Here is a 26,715-nt window from a genome sequence, read left to right as displayed (position 1 = left end):
TTCAATGTCGCTCGCAGCCGCTTTGATGGTGCAACGGGCCAGTTGACTAGACTTGCCCCCCAGGCCTTAGGCTGCCAGCCCTCCCCTGGTCAGCACGTCCGTTCGTCTTTGGCGTGTCTTTTGAGTGTGCCGTGTTTGTTGGGGAAATAGCCTGACAACTGCAGCGCATTACATGCATTGATGAGTGAAGAAAGTAGTGCTTCGCTTTAAGTACATTTTCCTTTTACATACATGCTCAGCACCCCATTGTGTACATTAATGTGGCGCGTATGCCTGTACTTATTTTTCTGGTTAGTGGTTTAGGAAGGAGGAAGTATAGAAATGTGGATACGTGACACACATCAGACCCAAACAATAATCAGAAAGTAAAAACAGAGATGGTGTGCTAACCCACACCTATACAAAATGTTAACCTCAAAGAAATATGAATCTTTTTTTTCTTTTTCTTGGAGATTTGGAGCTACTTTCCATACACTAGAGGTGCAGTTTACTTTTTGTTTTAAAAAACAGAAAGCATTGCTTACTTCCTTGATTGATCATGAATTCAACATGTTCCAATCCAGATGTTCTACCAGCAATGATGACTACTGTAGGGAAATAAGTGCAAGCCAGAAATTTGGTTTGATATGATTCTAACACCTATGCCAAGGATCTGTTTGTACCTGATTTTCCAAAAGCGTTTCACTAATTGCCAAACAAAAAGCACCATGTTATTGGTAGTTTTTACCGTAGGTCATGCTAAAAGCTATAAAGGATGACGATTTTCTCTATAGCTTTTTTGAGCTCATAAATAGAAATACAAAAAAATGCATTTTGCATTGGAACAATAGCTGCTCTTTTGTTCGGTTTAATAGTTTCCATTATGGACTATTCGTCTTAAATGGAACACTGTCATCTGGCCACATTTCTCCTTAGTAATGCACGAACCTACTAAGCAATGTGCTTTCTTGTTAAGGCTGACATTGATTGTTTCCAGACTAGATCCTAGGCATGGTTACACAAAGTTTTGTGTTTTCAAAAGAAAAATAAAATGCAGGGAAATCCGTCGAACAATGGTTCATATCCTGTTGTTGAGTATTTTTGTTAAAGATTGCAGCCTGCTCAGCAGTTCTTCGTCCTTCCTCACAAAGACCATATTTCAACCTGCTTACTTCTTTCAGGAAAATTGTTGTAGATTGAGTCAGTAAGTTGTCACGTGCCTGGAAGTTCTTTAAGTTGAACATCGGTTTATATTTGGCATTGTGTTTTAAGGATAGTTGTGGAGCTTGCATATATTCACTCAAATCTAAAATGTCTATTACACCTGTGAAACAAAGACCATTATCGGCTTTGATATTCACCAACTTGAGGTTTTGGGGGGGGTTTTCTCTTTACCCTTGTTAACATCATAACACACTTTCATTGAAACGTAAGAGAAGTTGTAAACCTCAGCCGTGGTATTTTGAGCTTGGCAGCAAATATTATAAACAGCTGCCAAGATGAAACTGCATACTTACCGGAGATGGTAAATGATCAGTTAATGTTTTTGAGTAGACACCAAAGCATTTGAGGCTGGTTTTCAGAAATGAACAATTAAAAAGTCTTGAGTAATTTAAAGTTCTATACCATGGAAAATTTCTCCTGTCCTACGAAATGCCATCAAGACCATAATGACCTTGCTTTGGCACTTGTGTTAGCCCCTTAATGGCCACAGGGCTTACTAGTATGTCCTTAGGTGCCCCACATAACATTGTGTTGCAATAGTAGATCCTAAGGATTTTTTTGCACCATCAGGGGTATTTCCATGTTAGTACAAGGGAGATCATGTTGTCGTGTCAGACAGCCTTGTTGAGGCCTTGTCACTAGCTGGCTCTGTGTTAAGGGATGAACTGTAATGGCTCCAATAATCTTGGCACTTGTGATCACTGGTTACAATTAGGTTTTGGTGAGCGCCTGAACTTTGTCTGGCAGTGTCAGTGCTGACAATGCCAAAAACACTGAACAAATGAAGTTTCCAGAGAATCTATCCATGCTCTGCTATGGCCTAAGGTATTGTGAGTAGAGGTAGAACTAGGTAGACAGGTCACTGGCAGTCCCTGCTGGCTTCCTCGTAGTCAAGTAGGGTGTCTCAAAGAACTGTGCCACCAGCCATGATGTAAAAGGACACGCGCACTGTATTGGGACTGGTCATGGTATATAAAGCCACATTGCCAGTGTAAAAGCAGTTGACATGAAACTATAATGGATAAATACAATTGGAGTGGATTACACAAACTGCATTAGACAGTGACATCAAACAACAAAGTTGAATACACAACAATGGTAAAGGAAATAAAAAGTAATGAAATGCAGAGTATACATTTAGATGTTAAAACACATATAAATGGACACAAAAGGGTGGCAATATCAAATACCACACTTTAACCTCTGCAAGTGAATATAAAGTCGTAGGCCCAATAATTTTCTTACCACAGGGGTTCCCTATCGGTCACTTTGTTTTATCAGGGCGAGGGACTCTTGTACAATTATTGGGGCTATTGTACAAAATAACCAACACTGGAATAACATATAGTGATGACACACTCCTTCAAGAGAAAAAATAAAAATATACAAGTGATGACCTCATAAGCAGTGCCGACGCTTGACGTTGTGTGCAGCTGCTCGGCCTTGGAAGCCCGTTTGATGAAGCTCCCACAGCCAATGTTGCTTCCAGAAGACCGTTTGGAACCCGCTACGCGTTTCAGCACTCAGTAGCCCTACTCTGAGTGTATGTGATCTTTTACTTCGTGACTGAGCTGCTGCTAGATGCTTCCAGTTCACAATAATAGCACTTACGGATCTAGCAGAGCAGAAACTTCATTGTGGCAAAGCTGGTGTCCTATGACAATACCACTTTATTATCTACGAGCCATTCTACTGCCAATGCTTGTCTATGGAGATGGAGCGTCTATATGCTAGATTTCATACACCTGTTGGTAATGGGTGTGGCTGAAACACCTAAACTCAGTAATTGGGAGGGATGTCCACGTAATTTTTGGTCATATAGTGTACCACTAGTAAACATAAATATAACCATTGATGTGTGTTAAGTTGATGCTGCCTCTATCATATGTACAGTAATATAGTGCCAACGGCCTTTGGATCCCTGTAAGACATTGGTGCAATGTGCTAAGAAATTTAAGGTGATTTTAGACTCCAAATGTTTATATTAACTTTATGCCCTGATTTATGATGGTAACGAAACTAGTGAGATATTAGTCTTGCTGTTCATGTCATAAGAGCTACCTGCCATGCACTTAACAGATGGCACTATCTCAAGCGTCATGTTTATTTAAGGTAAATCTGACTTGAGAGATTTGTTCGGTTAGAGTAATGTGTAAGCTGGACTTGCACAAAATGGAAACCGAATCGTCGGGAACAGCCATTTACTCTCCCGTTGTCTCTTTAAAAAATAAATAAATAAATAAATACTAAATTATGAGGTATTTTGAGCTGGAGTGCTGCTAAACAATCCCAACTGAGACATAAGCTTCCGAAATTTCTAAAATTTCAAGTTTGGAAAAGGGAATGGGCCTATTTCATGTTGTGCCTCCCAAAAAAACGTAAGATAAGGAACCCTTTGCATATTTTTATTTCAAGACATTTGCATTAATCACCTCATTGACGCAGAGATTTATGTCCGTGCTAGTGATATTTGACTCACTTCCAGTTCTGGAGTTCTCTTTTGTCCCCTTACTAAAACAGCCTTAGCCTATAAACAACCACCGCCAGCCACATAGGGGATTACGTGGGGGTTCCGGTTAAATTAATAGTAGTAATAAAGCTGGTCACATGGTACATAGTATACAAAAAACAAAATACTGTCTGCGCTTCTCACCCTAATAAAGTTGGCAACAAATATATAAACATAATATAAATGAGAGGTTTTGGTTATATGAATTGGCCAAAGCATAATTAAGCTCACCCGCCACGTCAAGGCACACTCTCAATAGGGTGAGATCCTACTCTCACCTCCTACATAGTGGGCACACAAAGCAGTTTATACTGCTACCAAAACCAGATTAATGTATTGGGGGAGGTGCAATTAAACCTCCTCCCATTTAACCCCTGTCCAGCGCACCGACATTTTTTCTTTTCCCTTTTTGCACATGGTACATAGTATCAGGATGCATGTAAGGTGGTTACTGTTGATGGCAGGTAGTTCAGGGTAGTCCTTAAGCCTTAGCTTGTGGTAGTCACAACCACAATTGTGTCCCACCTCCAGTTGTCCACCGCCTCTGGAGTCAACACATTATTTCTACTGAAAAATGGCGTAAGAATCATATGCTTATTTGATTTTAGCTACAGTTTAGTTTACTTCTGAACAAATCTGTCTAAGAGCCTGATTATAACAGCTACGTTATTTTAGTTTCAAAAGTAGGGTTGTATCTGTAGAGTATATGAATATATGATGGCAAAAGAAGTGTTGGCTAACTGCTCTGGGGTTTATAGTCTGGAAAGCTTGCAATGCATTGTACGTCAGTTAGCCGGCAAAGGTACCGTCTTTACCAGACATACTTTCTCTTTCTGTGGCTAACACGGTGTAACTCTATAGTAATAACGTGAAGTACACTTCTTTATCAGTCTCCGGCATTTGCTGTAGTGGGTGACACACTCGAAACTGAGGTTACGTGGAGGCATTGCAGGCTAGGCAGGGCTGGGAGTGGTGAAAGGTAACAATGTACGTTCTTCAAGGAGTGGTTTGACGAGCAATTACTACCTTCTCAGTACTTAGTGCTGCACATTAACTTTTCCCCCTTATCCACATTGTGAATAGGATTTTTTTTGTAACGAGATTTGGACAATGCACCAAATATAGCATATTGTTATTTTGCATTATAGCACTGTGGGTTAATCCATTTCAGTTACATTCATCCATACGCTGAAAGAATGTACGTGGGGTGGAAAGAACGTTACACCGACACACCCTTTCTCCTATCATACAACGGCAGAAACACTAACAGCTTTCATACATGATGAATGCAATTAACCAGTTGGTAACACACAGATGCAAAGATAACACGTGTATAAAGTGAAAAACCCTTATGAGAAATGAGTGAGGATGGCAGCTGGCGCTCTACTTTCATGAGGGTCTGGCAATGCAATGTTGCGTGACCCTGATCAATCTCACCTCTTCCTGGAAATTAGGAAGATAGAGGCAAGTTTGGTGTCGGGACATACCTTTTTATCCCTACTCCTGGAGCATGCATCAGACTATCTCGGGGGTTGCCCCAGGATCCCCCAATGGTTGCAGCAGCAGTAGTTACGGCTACTGACCTCTCATGCGTGCTGCACCTCAATGTCTGGTGGGCCACATGTTGAACGCCCCTGTTCTAGAGTTCTCCCACACTCCCATCTAAGAGCAACCATTTCATGGAGCTCATTGGCTGTACCGTAATTTAAAATGAGGTTGGATGCATGTTATGCTATTGTAAGCGTTTTCTTTTCTTTTTTGAACCATTCACAGCTCCAGAATTTGGGAATTAACCCAGCCAACATCGGCTTCAGCACCCTCACCATGGAGTCTGACAAATTCATCTGCATCAGGGAGAAAGTAGGAGAACAGGCCCAGGTGGTAATCATTGATATGAATGACCCCAGCAACCCTATTCGAAGACCCATTTCCGCAGATAATGCTATCATGAATCCAGCCAGCAAGGTCATTGCTCTTAAAGGTAAGGAATTCTTTAACCGTTTTTAGTCGATTTTAATTTGTAACTTCTGCTATTGAAGACCATTGAGTTTTTGATAAAGTAACTCAAATGCCGGTTTTCTTTGGCCTGTGTTTTAACTCTTGATAGTACAGATGGGGTATGTATGACTTCATAACAACATTTACCATTTATGTCACATTCAGGTAATGTTCTAACTATTGTTGTATATTACTGTTGTATATTATGCACTTCTACTTTTTTTTTTTCTGATAATTTGTGTTCATGGACCAATAAAATCCCGGCATTTCCTTTAGCCATACCTATACACTATTACTGTTTGTCGCTATTATGTTACTAACACTCCAAGTTGACAAATCCTCTATTGTCTAATGAATTGAACGATAGGACTCAGGATTTGAAATTCTATCGGACAGAGCAGTAATAAAATGCAGTAAGTCTTTTTGTTGAGTAAAGTGAATCATCTGGATGCTCGTGATTTAGTTTTTTATATTCGATATGCTAAGTAATATGGGCTCTAGAGAGTACACTAAATTGTTCTTATTGTTATCCTTATCGGGATATAGGTTTTTTTTATATATATATATATATATATATATATATATATATATATATATATATATATATACACGGCCATTAATGAATAGGGATTCTTTATTATTCTGTAGTTATTTCACGAAAGGCGCATCCAGCAGCCAGAGACGGCTCCCTCTTGGTCTTGCAGTCCTTGCTTACTGCCTGTGTCTGAGCGCTGGGAAATGCCGCTGATCCCAACGCTCAGACAGTCTGCGTACTGGACCCGAGCGAGGCAGTGGCCCGTGAGAGAACTTTTCACCCGTAGCGGTGCGATTCGAAAAAAACGAATCTTTGCAGGACCCTGCTTTTTGTGTTTACACTAATAAGTCTGAAAACATTGATTTTTATTTTTTTTATTTTTCAGTTTTATCTTCAAATGTAGATCTGACATTGAAATGTGTTGTATTTAATGTTTCATTCCTCTTTTGTTTATCACATTTTTAATGCTTCTTGTGTGTATGCAGATGGTGAGTTATTTCAGCTTAGATTATACGAGTCATTGTTCTGTTTTATAAAAAGCTCTAAGTGTTTATATACCGGCACTTTATATATATTTTTACGGAAAAAGCTGTGTAATAATGCAATATAGGGGATGCCTTTAAACAGAAGTACTTCTCTGTGTTCTTTTCTGCTCCCCAAGTTAGTTTCCTGTGTAAGCACACCATTCTACCGCAGTTATTAGATGGGATATCTTGACCCACGTGCATCGCCAGGACACGCTTTAGTGTGCCAGAAAAATCACTGGCTGCCTGATTTACTGGCATATATTTCTAAGCACTTGGACTTCTTATAAACAGGATTGTGGCTTGTATGATTTCTGATTCCTAATATTTCCTTTTTAGTGTGCTTCACATATTTCCCTTACGTGCTTTGTGTATTGCCTTGAGATATGACCATAGGTATGCGCATTATTTATACACCATTCATTAGAACCAAGGCAAAGGAATATACCACATGTAGCTATCTAATATTAGCACTGGCATTAGATCCTGTTCCTTTTAGTTAGCGTCCAGCCGGAAGTATAGAATTTGATAACGTAATGTAATACACTTTGCAGGCATTAGGGTTCTTTTTTTGCAGACGAAATAGTAAAAAGATAACTTTGGTAGCATCCACCTTCTTCCACTTAATGTGATCATGATTATGATATGGATGGTAATACTAGATCTAATAGGAGCAACATTTAATTTTTACTATTTTTTTTATCTTAGGTGTGTGTGTAAGAGCCATTTTAACTAAGTTTTTGGGATATAGTTGTATAATTTTTTTATTTAGCACCAACAATATACACTTGACTTACAATATATATGTTCAAGGGGTATGATAAAGTTAGATTTGCAAAGAGAGCCCTGCTTGTAAGCATACCCTATATATATATATATATATATATATATATATATATAATATATGTGTGTGTATGTATGTGTATATATATATATATATGTGTGTGTGTATATTTGTTATACCTTTATCACTACAAAAATCCTTAGTGTTAAAGTTCCTTTTATGGGTTTTCTTTCTGACATCTTGATACTCTAACCAGGCTGTGTCTGTTAAGGTTTTGTGAGTCTTTTAGAATGAATACAAATGAATAGCTGAAGCAAGCATAAGGTTTACTCATCATACAGCCTTAGCAAACCTCTTTCAAATTATGTTTATGCTGCTTGCACTACAGTTTGTGTGTGTGTGTGTATATATATATCTATAATATACGTACACATGGGCCAAAAACAAACCAAACGTTTTTTGGACAGTGAATTCCGTTTCCAGCCCATTCGTTTCAGAGGAAAATTGGGGGCTTCTTATATTTAGGATACACAATTTTTTTTTTCTGACACCAGCGTTCATTCTCACTCTCTCACACCCTCTGAATGTCTCCCTACCTCCTTTTGACGACCACTGTCTTGCCGCTTCCCTTCTTCTCTAGGATTTTCTACTCTTCTTCTTCCTTTGCATCTTCACAGACATGACGTCCCGGTGATCTTCTGCAAAAATGGCAGCGCTACCGGTGGCACCCTGCAAACGGAAAGAGGATGTCGCCGGAAGCTTTGACATTTTTGCGGAAGTTCAACGGAGGTTATCTTTGGACAAAATGGCGGAGCTTCCGGACACACCCTCTGCCCCAATCCTCCAATCAGGGGAAAGGATTACACCGGAAGCCCTGCCATTTTTGCGGAAGTTCACCGGGAGATCATTTACGATCAAAGAAAGAAAGAGAGCGAGGAGCTATGAGACATGGAAGCGGAAGAGGTTGGTGGAGAAGGTAGGGAGACGTTTTCAGTGTGTGAGAATGTAAATGAGAGCGTGGCAGTGAATGAGCCCATGAAATTCAAATGAAAATCTTGAGCTTTTTACTTCGTTTTCGTTCGTTATGTGGGGAGTTTTGGCTAGTTTTTGGACATTTGTATGAATTGACGAAATATGCAAGTTTCACAAAACTTGCCGTTCATACGAACCAGAAGGGACATATTTTTTTTTTTATTTTTTTTTGCACATATGCTTAACAGATTCTAGCAATTAGAAACTAAAAGTATAGTCCTTAATAACACTTACTATTGATTTCTTAGTAGCTGGGGACTATTTAAATACAAGTTAACTTCTGTTCTGTCCCTACCAGGGGGAGTCACAAATAACCAGGAGGACATAGGTTAGTGTTGTTGTCCCCTTAATCAATCTTTCTATTGGGGCTGAACTCTTCCAGCGTGGTATCCTTTTGGCTGGGGAAGGTTAAGAAGCCGTAGAGATGTCATTTTTACAAATTATTTGCAACTCTGCCTGTGCAAGCATCCTTCTTATAAATACACTATGATGAAAACAAGGCAACATTTCGGAGCTAAAAACAAATCTTAATTTAAATGACTGCAATGTTTTTACTTTCTTTGAAGCGGTCAGTGTGGAGAATGCCCCATCACCCTGTAAGTACCAGATGTGTAGGTAGTAGGTACGCTAGATATGCCATATTTACCTCATTAGCAAATATTTAATTTGATAGATAATATAGAATGAAAGTAAAAACCTACTAACACATGATTTCCCTCATGTCCGTTCTGCTCAGAGTAGACTAGGTAGTGCACTGAGACTGAATAAGATAAAATATTTAAACACGAGCAAGGAATTCTATCTGAATGTAGCCAGATAGCAAATGCTATAAAATGAGTTGCACGCTTAGGTTGTGAATCTTCAACATAGTAGTTATGAAGATGTGTAAAATATATATATAGGGGTGTAGGTTTCGAATATTATATCTGCTCAATCCTCAGTTTCATGGGTGGGATAAAAAAAATTACATTTATAAATTGAGTGTAAAATACGTTTAGTGCGCGCGTCAACAAAATATGAAATCGGTGTTTTGTGTGGTTTTATTTTTGTAGTTTTATAATACGAAGTACAAAGTATTTCAGGATCTGTTTGGTGGACTCCATTTGAACAACAACAAAAAAACTATTTTGTCCCATAAAGATTTAAATTGCACATACATACAATGTTTATAGCACATGGATAGGGACTTCTTCGACACCTACCTTCATTCTGAAGTGTGCATATGGCTTACTTGACCTCCGCAGCTTAAATTAGCAGAGCAATTTAATTTGGGGGGGTCACAAGGAAAAAAAAAAGTCTGTGATTCCCCTTCTTTGCCTTCATATTGGTGAGCATTTTCCCCTACATTTTCTGTATTAAAATACCCCCCCCCCCCTTTTTTGTAAGCATTCATAAAAGGTTGCATTTTAATGCACGTTGAAAGTGTTGACATTTTGGTGTAGTTCCATAAATGCCATATCAGTGTTTTTTTTAAAGCCCTGTTCGTTTTAAGGGGTTTTGTTGCCCGTGATGTGCTGATTTTTATTTGTGAATTGTATTTATTACAGCTGGGAAAACCCTTCAGATATTTAACATTGAAATGAAAAGTAAAATGAAGGCTCACACCATGACAGATGATGTCACCTTTTGGAAATGGATCTCTTTGAACACTGTTGCCCTGGTTACCGACAATGCAGTCTATCATTGGAGCATGGAGGGCGAATCTCAGCCAGTTAAGGTGTTCGACCGTCATTCCAGCCTCGCTGGGTGCCAGATTATTAATTACCGAACAGATGCGAAGCAAAAGTGGCTGCTCCTGACAGGAATATCTGCCCAGGTACTTATACATATGAAGGTTGCTTGTTTATACATCAAGAATACACATATATATATATATACCTAAAAAGGCTAAAATTAAGCTCTAATTCTACATGAAGACTTTTCTTTTACGTTAGATCTAGATTTGTATGTGTATAAGCAAGCTTGCTTTGCCACTTTGCAAACGATAAAATACTATGCCTCATTCATTGACTCGTGTTACCAAAACTTGCTCCTAGTAGAACACTTATTACATTTCTTACTCCAGTACTACTTCTTCACTTTGTTGGAGTGCTACCTTGAAAATACCCCCAAACAATATTCAAGTATTAATGTATCCACGTGTGATTTTAATGCTAGCTTTTGTTGTTCTAATAAGTGGTTTCTTATATGTACCCTCTGTGTTTCATTATTCAGCAAAATCGTGTTGTTGGAGCCATGCAGCTTTACTCTGTGGACAGAAAAGTTTCACAGCCTATTGAGGGACATGCAGCCAGCTTTGCTCAGTTCAAAATGGAAGGCAATGCTGAAGAGTCAACATTGTTTTGCTTTGCTGTAAGGGGTCAAGCCGGTGGCAAGGTGAGACTTTTGTATTATGGCAGCCTGTCATGCCTCCAGGATCACAGGTCAGTCCAGACTAGGACAGGATTCTCATTGTCCCCACTTCACCTAAACGTAGGTGGAAATAGTTTCGAATATGTGCCTCTTTTGGGCAGTCACCTTGATTTGAAGACTTCAAGAAGTCAAGTAGAATTCAGGTTTCATTTAAAAATGTCTTAGTGTTTGTATGTTTGCCTTTTCCAGCTTTGTGCCCTTTATTATTTTAATATAAAATAGATTGTCCTACAGATCATTTAAGAAAATGGCTCAGGTGCTTCTTGGATATATTAACGTAACCAGAGATGTTCACTGTGACATGGTCACAGTGAACATTGTTTTATTCTCAAAGTGGTGGCACTCGTTTATGTTCTAGCTTCAGTACAAACGAGTAGCATAGTATGTGTGAGCGTTTCTATCAGTGCTGCACGTTTTAGTGGTTGTTATTGTATTAACCAGGATTTTCTGGTCAGATCCCTATATACATTCTTTCACCTCAGGGTAGCTGATGTGTTTCATATAATCTAACATGTGTTATGCCTTTTTAAACGTATTTGTTATGTTCCATAGTTGCACATCATTGAAGTTGGGACACCACCTACGGGAAACCAACCATTCCCAAAGAAAGCTGTAGATGTCTTCTTTCCTCCAGAAGCCCAAAATGATTTTCCAGTTGCCATGCAGGTATGACCAGAATAAAATATTTATTTTCTGAAAGGACGTGTGTGTGTCTATGTATGTGTGTGTATGTGTGTGTGTATATATATGTATGTATGTATAACTGTTATGAGATATATAACATCCAGTATTGTAAAATGGTTTTTGTGCCATATATTGTATTGTATGATGTTTCTTAAAATAAAACTCTCTTACAGATAAGCAGTAAGCATGATGTGGTTTTTCTGATAACAAAGTATGGGTACATTCATCTTTACGATCTGGAAACTGGCACCTGTATCTACATGAACAGGATCAGCGGAGAAACCATATTTGTTACTGCCCCCCATGAGGCCACTGCCGGAATTATTGGTGTAAACAGAAAGGGTCAGGTAAGCGCAATCTACCAACTGGCATCTACTCTGGTACCTAGTCCAGGCTTTTATATACAGGCTTGTTTGGTTGTACCTTTGCATGACATTTCTGGTTCTATATTTTCTAAAATCTGCCTTTTTCTTTTGCATACCTTGTACATGATGAATTGTAGTCATTCGATTATGTATGAATGAATTTCTGTACTGTTACTTTCAGGTTCTTTCAGTATGTGTCGAAGAGGAGAACATCATACCATACATCACCAATGTCCTACAGAACCCTGACTTGGCTTTGCGAATGGCTGTTCGAAACAACCTCGCTGGAGCGGAAGAACTTTTTGCTCGCAAATTCAATACTCTCTTTGCACAGGGAAATTATTCAGAGGCTGCAAAAGTGGCTGCAAATGCACCAAAGGTATGGATTTTTTTATTATACCATCTTATTTGTATAAAGCAACATCCCATGTTTAGAGCATAAAGGCAATTCTTTACTATATTCATTTTGGTGGAAGAAACGCTGCCAGTCGTTCCATATTATTAAGGTGTAAAACAAACATTTGGTTTTTGTAGTTTTGCCATCAAAATAAATGCGTGAGAAAAAACCTAAACAAGTGGTGCTTTGTTAAATTAGATACATTTATATGGATTCTTAGTTTTCATCTATGGTTTGCGTGTTTTAAGGTGTTGGTAAAAAGGACGATATTTATAAATTAATGCTTTTTTGTTTTTCTTCTTAAGGGAATCCTACGTACGCCTGACACTATACGGCGTTTCCAAAGTGTTCCTGCTCAGCCTGGTCAAACATCTCCTCTGCTCCAATATTTTGGCATTCTCTTGGATCAAGGTCAGCTTAATAAGTATGAATCATTGGAGCTCTGCAGGCCTGTACTTCAGCAAGGGCGCAAGCAGCTTCTGGAGAAATGGCTTAAAGAGGATAAGGTTAGTCGTTAAACAAGTCTCAATTAGGGAACTAATTCAGCTGCTGCATATCATTACTAACTGTCGCAGATAAAGTGACTTAACTTTAGTTCTTGTAGGACATGGATGTAAACTAGCATAATGTAGCCATCAAGCCAGAGCCACCATCAGAAATCTTGGGGCCCAATACATGCTTAACGCCTGGGCCGCCATGCCATCACACTGTCCCCTCATTGGAACAATCCGCCTTAAGATCCTCCCATAAGTACACCTTATGAGAACAGAGGCAAACCTGGGGTGAGTGGCACCTGGGTGCAGTATTTCTTCAAGGCCCCCCTACAACACACACACTTGCTAACACGGAAACTCAATTTAACACACACACACACACTCTGGTACTGTACACTTACATACATTCTTTCTTCTGCTCCCTCTCCCATATGCCACTAGCCCCAGGCTCACCCCTGACGCTCCAGCAACATATGCTGACACACATGCTAACACCAAATATAAACACACATACTCATGCATACACCATACAGTTAGACACACAGGCTAACGTCATATACTCACAAACATAACAGTGGCGCGCACACATGCTAACACCATGCGCTCATGTACATTAATGCTAACCCCTGCGAGACAATGTTGGGACCCCCAAGCTCCTTGTACACACACAGTAACATAATTAGACACACTAACACACACACATACTTACACGCTAGCGTACCTACACACAGTATCATACTAATATACACACAGTAACATACTTGCACATCCTTACTTTCACACACACAGACTAACATACTGCACAATATTTACAGACACACACTTACCCTTGGCTCAGGAGGGGAAGGCTGCTGCTAGTGCTTCTGACCCCCCAAGCATTGGGTGCTTCCATGTGGCCAAGTTTGGGGGGGCCTCCCCGCTCTCTCATGTGAGAGCAGGGCAGCTGGAGCCCCCCACTTGGTTGGGCCTGGTACAGATGGCGTCCTGCCATCCAACACATCAACCCAGATTCACTGAAAGCATTCTGGAGACTCGGTAGCATGCTTTGTAGAAATGTGCACTCATTTATGCAGATGTCACAAACATCCAACTTTTCAAACAAGTTCACTTTTAATTCAGTCGATTCCGCATTTTGAAATCAGACGTTTTTTTGTGCTAACATAGAGGTTGGTTGACAAACTGCCCAATACAGATTTTTGGATATGTTTGTCTTTGTTTTAGAAATGTTGTTGCAGAGTGAAAATGCACAGGGCTTACCCATATCTTAGTATTTTAATGATGTATTAATCATTGGTATTTAACTAATTATATGCTAACAAATGTGTTGTGTACAAATAGCTGGAGTGTTCAGAAGAACTGGGAGATCTTGTGAAATCTGTGGACCCTACCTTAGCCCTGAGTGTCTATTTGAGGGCTAATGTTCCAAACAAGGTTATTCAGTGCTTTGCAGAGACTGGACAGGTTCAGAAGATTGTTCTGTATGCTAAAAAGGTAAATTTGCCCACGTCACTTTAAATTCCGTGATATGCTAAGGGGAACAGTTTTTGTGCTTGTGAGCCTTTATTTTCCTTATTTCTATTAGAAATCAAAAAATGTGGTTGAAAAATGCATTTGTTTGTAAGTAAAACACCAACATATTCTGTCTCTAGGAAACACTTCTCTGAATGGACCACAATAGCTAATTACTTAATTGACTGTTTAATTATCAATGTTCTCCTGAAATGTACAAATAATATTATACTAGATTTATTATGCTAGAAAGTGCATAGTCTCCAAAGTTAAATTTGTTACGTAATTTGCTTTGTTTTATCTGCAGGTTGGTTATACTCCAGACTGGATTTTCCTTCTGAGAAATGTCATGAGAATTAACCCTGACCAAGGACAGCAGTTTGCTCAAATGTTGGTCCAGGATGAAGAGCCGCTTGCTGATATCACCCAAGTAAGCCATAGTACTAAATGACCGTAGAGGAATTGTACAGATTTAAAAAAATAAATAAAAAATAAAAATTCCTAAATATTCTTTATTTTCTCTTCAGATTGTGGATGTGTTTATGGAATACAATCTTATCCAGCAGTGTACTGCTTTCTTGCTGGATGCTTTGAAAAACAATCGTCCAACAGAGGGCCCACTGCAGACTCGTCTGCTTGAGATGAACCTAATGCATGCGCCTCAGGTAGGATTCTCTATGGACTGTACAACTCTCCTACCATGCAATGTTAAATGATTTCATCAGTCTCTAATCATTCAATCAAGGAAATATATTAACATGTCTACACCTCACATTATTGGTGGTTGGTTTTTTTTTTTTTTTTTATATTATTTAGTTGATGTTCTCTGGATATTTGCATGTTTTACACTTGATCAAATGTTTGTTTTTTTTTTGTTTTTTTTTGTGTAGGTTGCAGATGCTATTTTGGGCAACCAAATGTTTACTCATTATGACCGCGCTCACATCGCCCAGCTCTGCGAGAAAGCAGGCCTCCTTCAGAGAGCTCTGGAGCACTTCACTGATTTATATGATATCAAGCGGGCAGTAGTCCACACTCATCTTCTCAATCCAGAGGTGAGACTAAATCACGGGTTATTCTGGGGTTAGTGTGGGTTGGCGCAGCAGGATGGTGTTATTAAAATGTGGATTGGTCAGCTTTAAAGGCAAAATGTGATTTGAGTTGTAGTAGGAGATTTAAGTAGATTATCTGCCGAGTTCAATAAATTTCTTTTTTTTCTCTTCGGACCATTTACACAAGTCGGGGTTTTTTTTGTTTGCTTTTTTTCCCTATAAATCATCCCAACAGGGAATAACCTGTGATTGGTAGAAGTTCAATTTTGCACAGCAGTTTACCTGGCATTGCCATTTTCAATGCAAACCTAGCCACTTCTCAGTTGTTTAGTATGTTCGGAAGCTGTTTTTTTTTTCTATGTATATATGTATATATCTTTTTTTCATCTCCTCACATGTGTACATTGGAGGCCTGTGTGATGATCAGTACTACATTTAAGTATATCACCTACGCAGACGTGCGTCTGTATGAATCATTTGTTCTTTCAAGTAATATTATAGAAAATGTAATTGTGGTTGGGTTGAAATGCCTAGCACATACTTACATGCTTAATCTTAAAGTATCTTAATGGTGTGTCACCAGTGTTCCTTCATAGTTAATGTTTCATAGTATAGAAAAACTTAAAGGCTAGATAATTCCTTCTGACTGCTTATTTCCGCCCGTAACTAAAGACATTTAAAAAAAAAAATTTCTGTTTCATATATTTATTTGGGAGCTGACACCATAGTCATGAACTCATGATTAACCCAATGTGTGTCTTGTATTGCAGTGGCTTGTGAATTATTTTGGCTCGCTATCCGTTGAGGACTCTCTTGAATGCTTACGAGCAATGCTTTCTGCAAACATCAGGCAGAACCTTCAGATATGTGTACAGGTTGCTTCCAAGTACCACGAGCAGCTCTCCACTCAGTCCCTCATTGAACTTTTTGAATCTTTCAAAAGCTTTGAAGGTAAGTTAACCACTTGACTAGAGATGGAAAGGAAACTAAATATGTTTTTCTTTTAAATATTGCTCAGAGAAATAACGGGTTTTGGTGAAAATCAGTATTCTACTTGATATTTTTTTACCACCAGATTTCATTAGCAGCTCTGTTTAGATCATCTGTACTTTTTAGGTGTAAAAAAACATAACCTGCATAACCAAAAATAGATTTTAATTTTATTTTTTGTTAACTTTATTTTATAAAAGTGAAAAATGATGTTGGTACCCCACTTGTAATTTAGCCAACCTTTCTCTGACACATAAGTATGCTTTTCTTTTTTTCTTGCCTGGCAACTGTGTAAATGCGAGTATTTGATTAGTGGTAGCGTAGGTAAAATTGCATTTAGTAGACGTGTAAATGGGCCAAAAGGGATTCAGGTGAAGTTTTTGGCCCATTTGTTTTTGCGCATTTGCTGCCACTCTCTCCCACGCTCTCTATCCGTTTCCCTACCTTCTCTGACAATCACTTCCACATCTTCTTCATCTTTTCCCTTGTCTTCTCTCTCTCCTCTACTTTATGATCAATCTTCAATCCTTAATCTTCTTTCTTCGTCCTTATCTCTGCCGACATAGCCCGGGCGGCAAATCTGCTAAAATGGTGACACTGTTGTGACGCCCTCTCAGATCTTCTAGTAGGAAGAGGACGTCACCAAATGCGCAGGCTGAGGCTAATTATGGTTTCGCTTGCGGTGACGTCATCTCTCTGATCCTCCAATTGACGCGTGAGGACGTCGATGCAAGCACTGTCATTTTACCCTCATATGAACTGAGGCAATATGGCGGCTCTTGTGGTGTCGTCATCTCCCCGATCCTCCAAACGGGGGAGAGGACATCACCAAAGACATCGTCATTTGCCCTCTGAACTGAGGGCAAATACGTTGACGCTTTCGGCGTCCTCTTCCCCGGTTGGAGCATCAGGGAGGGACATCACCATATCGCCATCTTTTCGGGGCTCTGTACGAATTGCAGAAATTACCAACATTCGGTAAATTTGTAATTCGTACAAATCCGAATGCACGATTCTAACATTTAGTAGTAACAGAGGCCATTTATGTATTTGTGCATGGAAGGAGTTCTGCTTGCGTAGTTCACTTTACTATTACCTTTGGTGGTAATAAATGAAATCCTTTCATCTGAGAAACGATGTGATTATATTTTCAGGGCTATTCTACTTTCTTGGATCAATCGTCAACTTTAGCCAGGATCCTGATGTCCATTTCAAATACATCCAGGCCGCTTGCAAAACTGGGCAAATCAAGGAGGTGGAGAGAATTTGCAGAGAAAGCAACTGTTACGACCCAGAGAGGGTGAAGAATTTCCTGAAGGTAATGACATGTATCTGGTCTGACATGCATGGAGAGAACAGATTTCTAGCTCCTGTTCTCATTGGTAACACAGTTCAAGGTTTCGGGATTTCCTTTTAAACTTAGCGTTGTGCCTCTGGGTTAAGGAGATTTGAGTGACTGATTAACCTGCTTGTGCTGACATGCGGAGATCTTGGAAACCTGAACTATTCTGGATCCATGGGCATTAGGGATAAAGCCACCGATCTAGAACATAGTTAATATTTGGTCCTTTTCTGTCTTGTTGTACTTTGCTTTTATTTTAGAGTTGCGCTGTATACATTTCCAAAGCTGCTAAGTTGTTCCCACAATTAACAGAATCAGGTCAGCCGAGATATAAACAATTGTATAAGTGCCTCCAGATTTTTATTTTTTTATTTTATCTGAAAGGAAGTCATAGGATTGCAATTATTTAGCGATTTGGAGCCAGATCGGCAAATCCGGAAGTCAGCTTGATGTTTTTTTGGAAGCCATAAAGAGGCACACCAAAGAGATAAATAAAAAGAGGTCAATATAAAATGACATATGACAATGGTTATATGAGCCAGGCATTTATAATGTATACGTTTTCACCAGCTAGGAAAATTTAAGATTTAGCCGCTATAAACTATGAACTGCCTACAGTGACCAAACTCGTATTAGGCCCCCAAATATATATAATCACTTGCCACTTTTTTATATTTATTTGCCTTGATTAACACAGATACAATGGCCATAATAAAGTTACACTAGCTATAAAAGGATGTTGCAGATGAGCTGACCACTTATTTCATTTCTGAGATATATATATATATATATATATATTATATAGACAGACAGAGGTGGTCAATTTACTGCTTACATTGCCTAGTGATGGGCCAGATGTTTTACATACCTCCCTTACATACACTACATTACAATAAAAGTCTAGAGGCAAAATAATCACATTCTTTACAAGCAAGTAACACATACACAAGTGTGTTCTATATACATATAAACAATTTCCTGATGGCAGTTGTTGTTTTTCGAAAGAATTCCCCATAAAGTGCAGTATTTAGTTATCCATTGTTTTTTCTTAGTGTGCTAAATGTTGACAAAATATTAACTTTCGTGCAGTGTCCCGTAAGTGATTTCGGGCAGAAGACTTTTGGCATTTGAATAAGGTGCCGCCATTGTGCCCTCCCTTGGGCAGCTTGGCCTGTTTTGCAAACGAACCAGGTGCATGATGTTTGTATATTTTTTTTTCTATTTTTGTGTCTAATTTGTTAGTTATAGAAGCTGCTTTTGGGTTTGCCTGTTGCGTTGATGCTCACCAAATTTTCTCCATGCTTTTTACAGGAAGCTAAGCTAACAGACCAACTGCCTTTGATAATTGTTTGTGACCGTTTTGACTTTGTCCATGATCTTGTGCTGTATCTGTACAGAAACAACTTACAGAAGTACATTGAGATTTATGTACAAAAGGTGGGTGTCACTTAATACCTTGAATCAATTACTAATGCACTTACTTTAGCTGGAAAGATTATAACCTCAAAAAGCACAGTCCGCGTGAAGAAAATGTGGTCCCTGATGTGTATTAATAGTGTAAGTTAGTAATTGGTTTTCCATATGTTCTAAATTATATTTGTCTATAATAATACAATACACCTTATAGGGGTTAATAATTCATTGATCTCAAATTAACTGGGGTATTATTTACCAAATGGATGACCATTTTCTTTAATAAGAGCTATAAAATAGCAGTGTTCAATATGCTCAGCGGTCATTTTTCCAACTTATTTTTGTAATAGGTGAATCCGAGTCGTTTGCCAGTTGTTATTGGAGGCTTACTCGATGTGGACTGCTCTGAAGATGTTATCAAAAACCTTATCCTTGTTGTTAGAGGTCAATTCTCCACTGATGAGCTTGTTGCTGAAGTCGAGAAAAGAAACAGGTATTTATGTTATAAATAGGTTTTATTCAGTGTTTTTTTGGTTTTTTTTTTATACATTCTTAGCCTTACTTTACAATGCAGTTAGTGTGGTTGAACTGGGAGCCAAACTAGTGGACTGCTTACATATCTTTTAATGGTTTAGTACCCCTTAGCCTGGGTGTCTTGGTTCATACATGTTTGCATTAACGCATGCATGTAAGCAATCTGGAAGGCATTTCAATGTAGAAAAGAATTACTTTCAGTACAAGGAGGCAGGTTGGTTATCTGGTAGAAGTCTCGTGAGTTTTAATTTTCCATGACTATATATGTTCCTGATTGTCGTCTGGTCTCATGGTGCCCAGATGATCAATGGCTTACAGTTAAAATACAAATTTTCATCTTAATGTGGGTGCTCATTTTGTACCCATTCATCCCTACCAGGTTGAAACTGCTGCTGCCATGGCTGGAATCTCGAATCCATGAGGGATGTGAGGAGCCTGCCACTCATAACGCATTAGCTAAAATCTACATCGACAGCAACAATAATCCCGAGCGATTTCTTCGCGAGAACCCATACTATGACAGCAGGGTGGTTGGAAAATATTGTGAGAAGAGAGACCCACATCTGGCATGTGTGGCTTATGAACGTGGCCAATGTGATCTGGAACTAATAAATGTATGTATTTAATATAATAGCCTTTGTCATGTATTAATCAATGCCCCATTATCTCTTATCTTGTTTTCCCAGATAAACAGTACCATTGTGTTGGTTTGTTGCATCTTATAATTAGGTGTTCATAAATGCAATGAGAACAAATGATTATTATTTGTAATTATCAATTATTACTCTATTATAGCTTATACATTTAATATCAATACCTTTTTGGGAGATTAATAGTGTTTGTTTTCATTATCCTTTTTTAATAGGTTTGCAATGAAAATTCTCTCTTCAAAAGCTTGTCACGATACCTCGTACGTCGCAAGGATCCTGAATTGTGGGCTAGTGTCTTGTTGGAAAGCAATCCATACAGGAGGCCTCTGATAGATCAGGTAATGCTTGAGGTGTCTTTTTATGTATTCTAAAATGTCGCAATGTGAAAAAATAAACCAAAAAACTAAGCAATTGTGCAGGGAATTGCAAGCACATGGTAACTTTTGATTGTTTGAATACTTGTCCATGGCTGCCAATCTGGTCTTATTCCCACAAATGTGTAGTTGGTCATTAGCACAAAAGCGTAAAATAACTTATTAATTGAATCGGTGTGGCTTGAAATATTAAGATTTTAATTAGTGTGAATTAACCGCTTCTTTACTTGGTGTTGTGCTCAAAACTTGAGGTTTTTTTCAGCATTTTTAACCGTTTCCTCAACCATAATTCTCCTTTTGAATTTTTCGTTTTTAATGTCCCTGGAGCTTTTGGAGCAGTGAGTTACGGATAAGGCCAGGTCTAATGATATACTCTTTTTGTGCAGGTTGTACAAACGGCATTGTCTGAAACCCAGGACCCAGAAGAAGTGTCTGTAACAGTAAAAGCATTTATGACGGCAGACCTTCCCAATGAGCTCATTGAGCTTCTAGAGAAGATTGTTTTGGACAATTCTGTCTTCAGTGAGCACAGGTAAAAAAACAATGGGGACATATGGAAACTTTAATAAGCATTGCACCATTGCTTTTGCCATTACTGAGCCTGCAGTATCATAGCCCAACAATATTAAGATACAGTTGCCTAGTCTCCTTTTCTATGTATACACTTTATTGTATAATAATAACTTTGCCCTCAACAGAAATCTGCAGAATCTCCTTATCTTGACTGCAATTAAAGCTGACCGCACCAGAGTCATGGAGTACATCAACCGCCTGGATAACTATGATGCCCCGGATATTGCAAACATCGCCATCAGTAACGAGCTCTACGAGGAGGCATTTGCCATATTTAGGAAATTTGATGTCAACACCTCAGCTGTCCAGGTAATTGACACATAAGAGTGCTTAGTTAAAACAATATATAATTGGCTTTATCGTGATAAATTAAAAAATATATATATATATTTATAATTTCAAGGTTTTGATTGAGCATATCGGGAATTTGGATCGTGCCTATGAGTTCGCTGAGCGCTGCAATGAACCAGCTGTTTGGAGTCAACTCGCTAAAGCCCAGTTGCAGAAGGGCATGGTGAAGGAAGCCATTGATTCTTACATTAAAGCAGATGATCCATCTTCTTACATGGAAGTTGTACAGGCCGCCAATGCCAGTGGTAAGGCTCGGTCACTGTAGGTGATAGCTTTCTTTTATCAGCCTTGGATGAGTACGCTGTCGGTTACAAATCTTGTGTTTGCATTATTGAATATGCTGCATGTAGTCTTGGCTCATTTTCTGTTTCGGTTGGGTTTTTTTTCTTCAGGGAACTGGGAAGAGTTGGTTAAGTACCTGCAGATGGCAAGAAAGAAGGCACGAGAATCATATGTAGAAACAGAGCTTATCTTCGCTCTTGCCAAAACCAACCGTCTCACAGAACTTGAGGAGTTCATAAACGGACCAAACAATGCTCACATTCAACAAGTAGGTAGTGGGCCATGGTATATATGGTGTTTAACATTGATGTATTTTTTTTATTATTATTGCATTCTACTCCAACAATGTGTACAACAGAGACATCATCAATGTAGATTTAGAGCACACTATAGTGCAGTTCAGCATTATTGTATTCCTAAGATTTATCATTGTTACTGCTATTATAGACAACAACATAAATCAACCAAATTAAAAGAAAAAATGGATAAATGCATGAGCATAGTTAAGCAACCAAGTTCCAGGGTTGTGCTACTTATCCACTAGCTTGTCTAAATATTTAAACCATGTAAATGTACGTTCCTCAATTGGACAGCTTAAAAAGCTCTGAACCACGATCTGTCAAGCTGTGACCACTGCACTACCTTCCACGTCCACCTTTAACCCCTTGATGACAATTGCCGGTCCGGGCACGTCACGGAAATTCATGTCGATAACGACAAATGACGTGCCAGGACCGGCACGTCATTAAACGGGTGCAGAAAGCGATCTATTTTCGCTTTCTGCACCGAAACGGCGTTGCTGTAATGCCTCGACCTCGAGGCATTCAGCAACGCCATTATCGGCACAAAGGGGCCATCTCTGGCCCCTCCCCGGGGGCCCCTCCCCGGGGCGTCAACATCCCCGGGGCGTCAACCTCCCCGGGGCGTCAAAACGCCCGTTTTAAAAGCGTTTAAATGGTGTCGCTGGAATGCCTCGATCAGGAGGCATCCAGCGACACCAAACACTTACCTTTGGATGGACTGTGACCGCTCCGGAGAGCGGTCACAGCCGCAGCTGCCGGTGATCTTCGCCATCTGCAAGATGGCGGCGGTCCGGGAAAATTCAATAAAGAAACAATAAAGTCTAAAGAGTTCGCTAGACGGTCTCCAGACCCTCTAGAGAACTCTGGCTCCACTTGCAGGTTGAATATAGGTACTGCATTCAACCATGCAAGTCAATGGAGCTCAGCTTTCTAATCACAGTGTGATTAGAAAAAATAAATTAAAAATAAAATAAAATTAATAATAATTAGTAAAAAAACAGTAAAATGTAAAAATAATTTCCCACTGATGTCACTATCAGGGGAACCTTCAAGTTGAAAAAAAATGTTAAAAAAATGGCAAAAAAAAAAAAATATATATAAAAAATATATTTTTGTGAGCAAGTCCTAAAATTAGCATATTAGCTTAAAACAATTCTCGCATGGAAAGAGTTAAAATACTGGCGTATTAAATGCCCATGGGGTGTCTACTTTTAAAAAATGTATGATTTGATGGGGTAAATTGAATTGGCCGGGTTCAACAAGGTCCCAATTAACACGGGGGGAAGGATGGCCACACATCTAATTTCCAATTAGAAAAATGCACACGTACCAAATGTGGCCTTTTAGTTCCCCCCAAAAATGACAAACCCATGCATGTGGGGTATCACTGTACTCAGGAGATGTTGCTGAACACATATTGGGGTGTCGTGTGACAGCGGCATATACCAGGAGCTGTAAATTCATACATAAAGTAGGTGTGTGTGGGAAAAATACACACACAAAAATACTACTGCAAACTTTAAAAAAATGCTGGTGGTAAAATGTGTGCATGCAAAGAGTTAAAATACCAGCATTTAAAATACCCTGGGGTGTCTAGTTTTCAAAAATATATGGTTTTGTTGGGCACACTGAAATGGCCCGGCTCAAAGATGTACCAAATAGGGCACGGGCAGTGGATCCCCAAATGCCAAAGTTCAACATTGAAAAATGTGCATGCCCCAAATGTGGCTCTTTTGCCCCCGAACAGCCAGGCAAAATCATTCATGTGGGGTATCACTGCGCTCAGGAGATGTTGCTGAACACATATTGGGGTGTTTTGTGATAGTGACATATACGAGAACTTTTTAATTCATACCTGAAGTAAAATGTGTGTGACAAAACAAATGGAAAAAAATGACTATCACAAAGTTTGACAAAGACTGGTGGTAGATATGGTGCATGGAAAGAGTTAAAATACTAGCATTTGAAATACCCTGGGGTGTCTAGTTTTCAAAAATATATAGCTTTATTGGGCACACTGAAATGGCCCGGCTCAAAGATGTACCAAATAGGGCATGGGCAGTGGATCCCCAAATGCCAAAGTGCAACATTGAAAAATGTGCATGCCCCAAATGTGGCCCTTTTGCCCCCAAACAGCCAGGCAAAATCATTCATATGAGGTATCGCTGTACTCAGGAGATGTTGCTAAACACATATTGGGGTGTTTTTTGATAGTGACATATACCAGAACCTGTTTATTTATACCTAAAGTAAAATGTGTGTGAAAAAACAAATGCAAAAAAATTACTACCATAAAGTTTGACAAAGGCTGATGGTAGAATAAGTGCTTGGAAAGGGTTAAAATACCAGCATTTGGAATACCCTGGGCTGTCTAGTTTTCAAAAATATATGACTTGATGGGGTAAATTGCATTGGCCGGCTTCAAAGATACCCGAAATGGCACATGGGGGGAAGAATTACCAGATTTGGAAAAAATGGCTTTGAAATAGCAAAACGGTACCTGTACTTATTGCTCCATAACGTGCAGAAAAAAGCAAAAAAACATAAAAACATTGGGTATTTCTAAACTCAGGACAAATAGTAGAATCTATTTAGCAGGTTTTTTTATTACCTTTTATAGATGAGTAAAAGATTTTTCAACTAAAAGTTAGAAACAGTCATTTTTTTCTAAATTTTTCACCATATTTTATACTTTTTTTAATAGTAAATAATACGATACAATCAAAACAATGTCATCTAAAGAAAGCCCTTCTTGTCCTGAAAAAAACAATATCTAATGTGTGTGGGTTCAGTAAACGGGAAAGAAGAAAATTACAGCTAAACACGAGCAGCGCAGAAATGTTAAAACGGCCATTGTCACGAAGGGTACAAAAAGTAAAATCAGCCTTTGTCACGAAGGGGTTAAAAACCATTTACATAAATCTGAGGACAGACGTTATGCGTACGTGCCATTGAAGACCCACCTGGTATCCTCGCCCTTGGTGTGCACAGGGATTTATTTTAGTGATGGAAACTCTGGAAATGTTATTCAAAGTGGCACGATCAAAAGAGTTAAATTGTATTGTAGAGCATTCATTCCATGTGTTAATCACTGTTAGGGATGTTTATGAGATGCAAAACCAATTTATTGTCGAATATACAAAATTCTGACGCTATTAATTATTGTAGGACCACACCCGCCATATTGGCCTCAACTGATACCCTACATTTTTTTTATCTTCAAAATACATCAAAATAGATCTTGATTGGTTATCATATGTGAATTACTGGCTTGTGGACACATACAATAATGCAACAGGTGAAACACATTACATTGCATAAACATCTCAGATTTATCATAATATTATAAACTGCAGTCTCTGACTGCCATATGTAATAATAATAATATACTACTTCCCAAAGCAGGGATAAGATTCTTCTATGAAGGTTATTAGATCAACTAATTAAAATAGCAAAACAATTATGTAAAAAAAAATTGGGAGCTCAAAACTTGTCTAAACATAAACTTTTAAAGACAATGGTTATTGCCATAATCTCCGCCTACTGAAATCCTCCCATCACAATTATGGATTTGAATTAGGAACTTTATAGCATATTGCCACAAACTTATTTTTTCATTATTTACTGCTCAGAGACACTCTGGCCTAAGAAATCATTTAAAAAAAAATATAGTAAAGTGGCAACCTGTAAAATTCACATTTGTTGAGAAGTAGTTTCTATTCCCTAAAATTTCTCATACTACTGAAACTAACCATATACTAGATCAGAAATACACGTTTTCCAGCCTAAACTATCTGACGCCGCGCGTTCTGAGCGTTTTAAAGATATTCTTCAGCATGAAATAATTGTCCTATTTGGTGCCTTTAGCAATCATCAAAAGAGGAGAGGGTCGGTTAAGGATTTTTTTATTTTTTTTTTAATGATGCAGGTTGGGGACCGCTGCTACGATGAAAAAATGTATGATGCTGCTAAGCTCCTCTATAACAACGTCTCCAACTTTGGTCGTTTGGCATCCACGCTGGTTCACCTGGGAGAGTACCAAGCTGCTGTGGATGGGGCTCGCAAGGCAAACAGCACTCGTACCTGGAAAGAGGTGAGGCGCTGGTTCCCTCAGCATTTTTACTTTTCTACTCCCTAAGATCTTAAAGATTTCTTGAACGTATGTTTTTATATCTTTAGGTTTGCTTTGCTTGTGTTGATGGCAAAGAATTCCGTCTGGCTCAGATGTGCGGCCTTCACATTGTTGTACATGCAGATGAACTGGAGGAACTAATAAATTATTACCAGGTAAGCAGAAGTACAACGATCAAATTATTATTACTACTACATTATTATTAATAGGTCTTGCTTTACTCATTGTACTACATTGACACTTTTCACTGCTTCTTACATTGTTATAGTTCTTT

The 26,715-nt window shown here is 38.8% G+C and overlaps 1 protein-coding gene across 1 annotated transcript in view; it reads left to right on the top strand.

Moving 5' to 3' along the window:
• Positions 1 to 26,715, top strand: part of LOC149274311 (clathrin heavy chain 1-like) — a 49,890-nt gene that overhangs the window by 10,271 nt on the left and 12,904 nt on the right. Inside the window, exons 2-24 of the mRNA XM_089505639.1 lie at positions 5,486 to 5,693; positions 10,133 to 10,401; positions 10,800 to 10,961; positions 11,550 to 11,663; positions 11,855 to 12,028; positions 12,228 to 12,425; positions 12,749 to 12,949; positions 14,276 to 14,428; positions 14,754 to 14,876; positions 14,974 to 15,111; positions 15,337 to 15,501; positions 16,269 to 16,449; positions 17,643 to 17,806; positions 19,142 to 19,267; positions 19,594 to 19,736; positions 20,157 to 20,391; positions 20,643 to 20,765; positions 21,188 to 21,333; positions 21,500 to 21,683; positions 21,778 to 21,970; positions 22,118 to 22,275; positions 26,238 to 26,402; positions 26,489 to 26,596. Coding sequence (XP_089361765.1) covers positions 5,486 to 5,693; positions 10,133 to 10,401; positions 10,800 to 10,961; positions 11,550 to 11,663; positions 11,855 to 12,028; positions 12,228 to 12,425; positions 12,749 to 12,949; positions 14,276 to 14,428; positions 14,754 to 14,876; positions 14,974 to 15,111; positions 15,337 to 15,501; positions 16,269 to 16,449; positions 17,643 to 17,806; positions 19,142 to 19,267; positions 19,594 to 19,736; positions 20,157 to 20,391; positions 20,643 to 20,765; positions 21,188 to 21,333; positions 21,500 to 21,683; positions 21,778 to 21,970; positions 22,118 to 22,275; positions 26,238 to 26,402; positions 26,489 to 26,596 — 3,831 coding nt within the window. The remainder of the gene's footprint in view (positions 1 to 5,485; positions 5,694 to 10,132; positions 10,402 to 10,799; positions 10,962 to 11,549; positions 11,664 to 11,854; positions 12,029 to 12,227; positions 12,426 to 12,748; positions 12,950 to 14,275; positions 14,429 to 14,753; positions 14,877 to 14,973; positions 15,112 to 15,336; positions 15,502 to 16,268; positions 16,450 to 17,642; positions 17,807 to 19,141; positions 19,268 to 19,593; positions 19,737 to 20,156; positions 20,392 to 20,642; positions 20,766 to 21,187; positions 21,334 to 21,499; positions 21,684 to 21,777; positions 21,971 to 22,117; positions 22,276 to 26,237; positions 26,403 to 26,488; positions 26,597 to 26,715) is intronic.

The sequence above is a fragment of the Sceloporus occidentalis genome, unplaced genomic scaffold (genome assembly GCF_023333645.1).
Source record: "Sceloporus occidentalis isolate IW3139 unplaced genomic scaffold, rSceOcc1.0.p SCAF_336, whole genome shotgun sequence".
Classification (NCBI taxonomy): Eukaryota; Metazoa; Chordata; class Lepidosauria; order Squamata; family Phrynosomatidae; genus Sceloporus; species Sceloporus occidentalis.
Note: the sequence above shows the minus strand (reverse complement) of the source record. Positions and strands in the feature narration are given on the sequence as shown.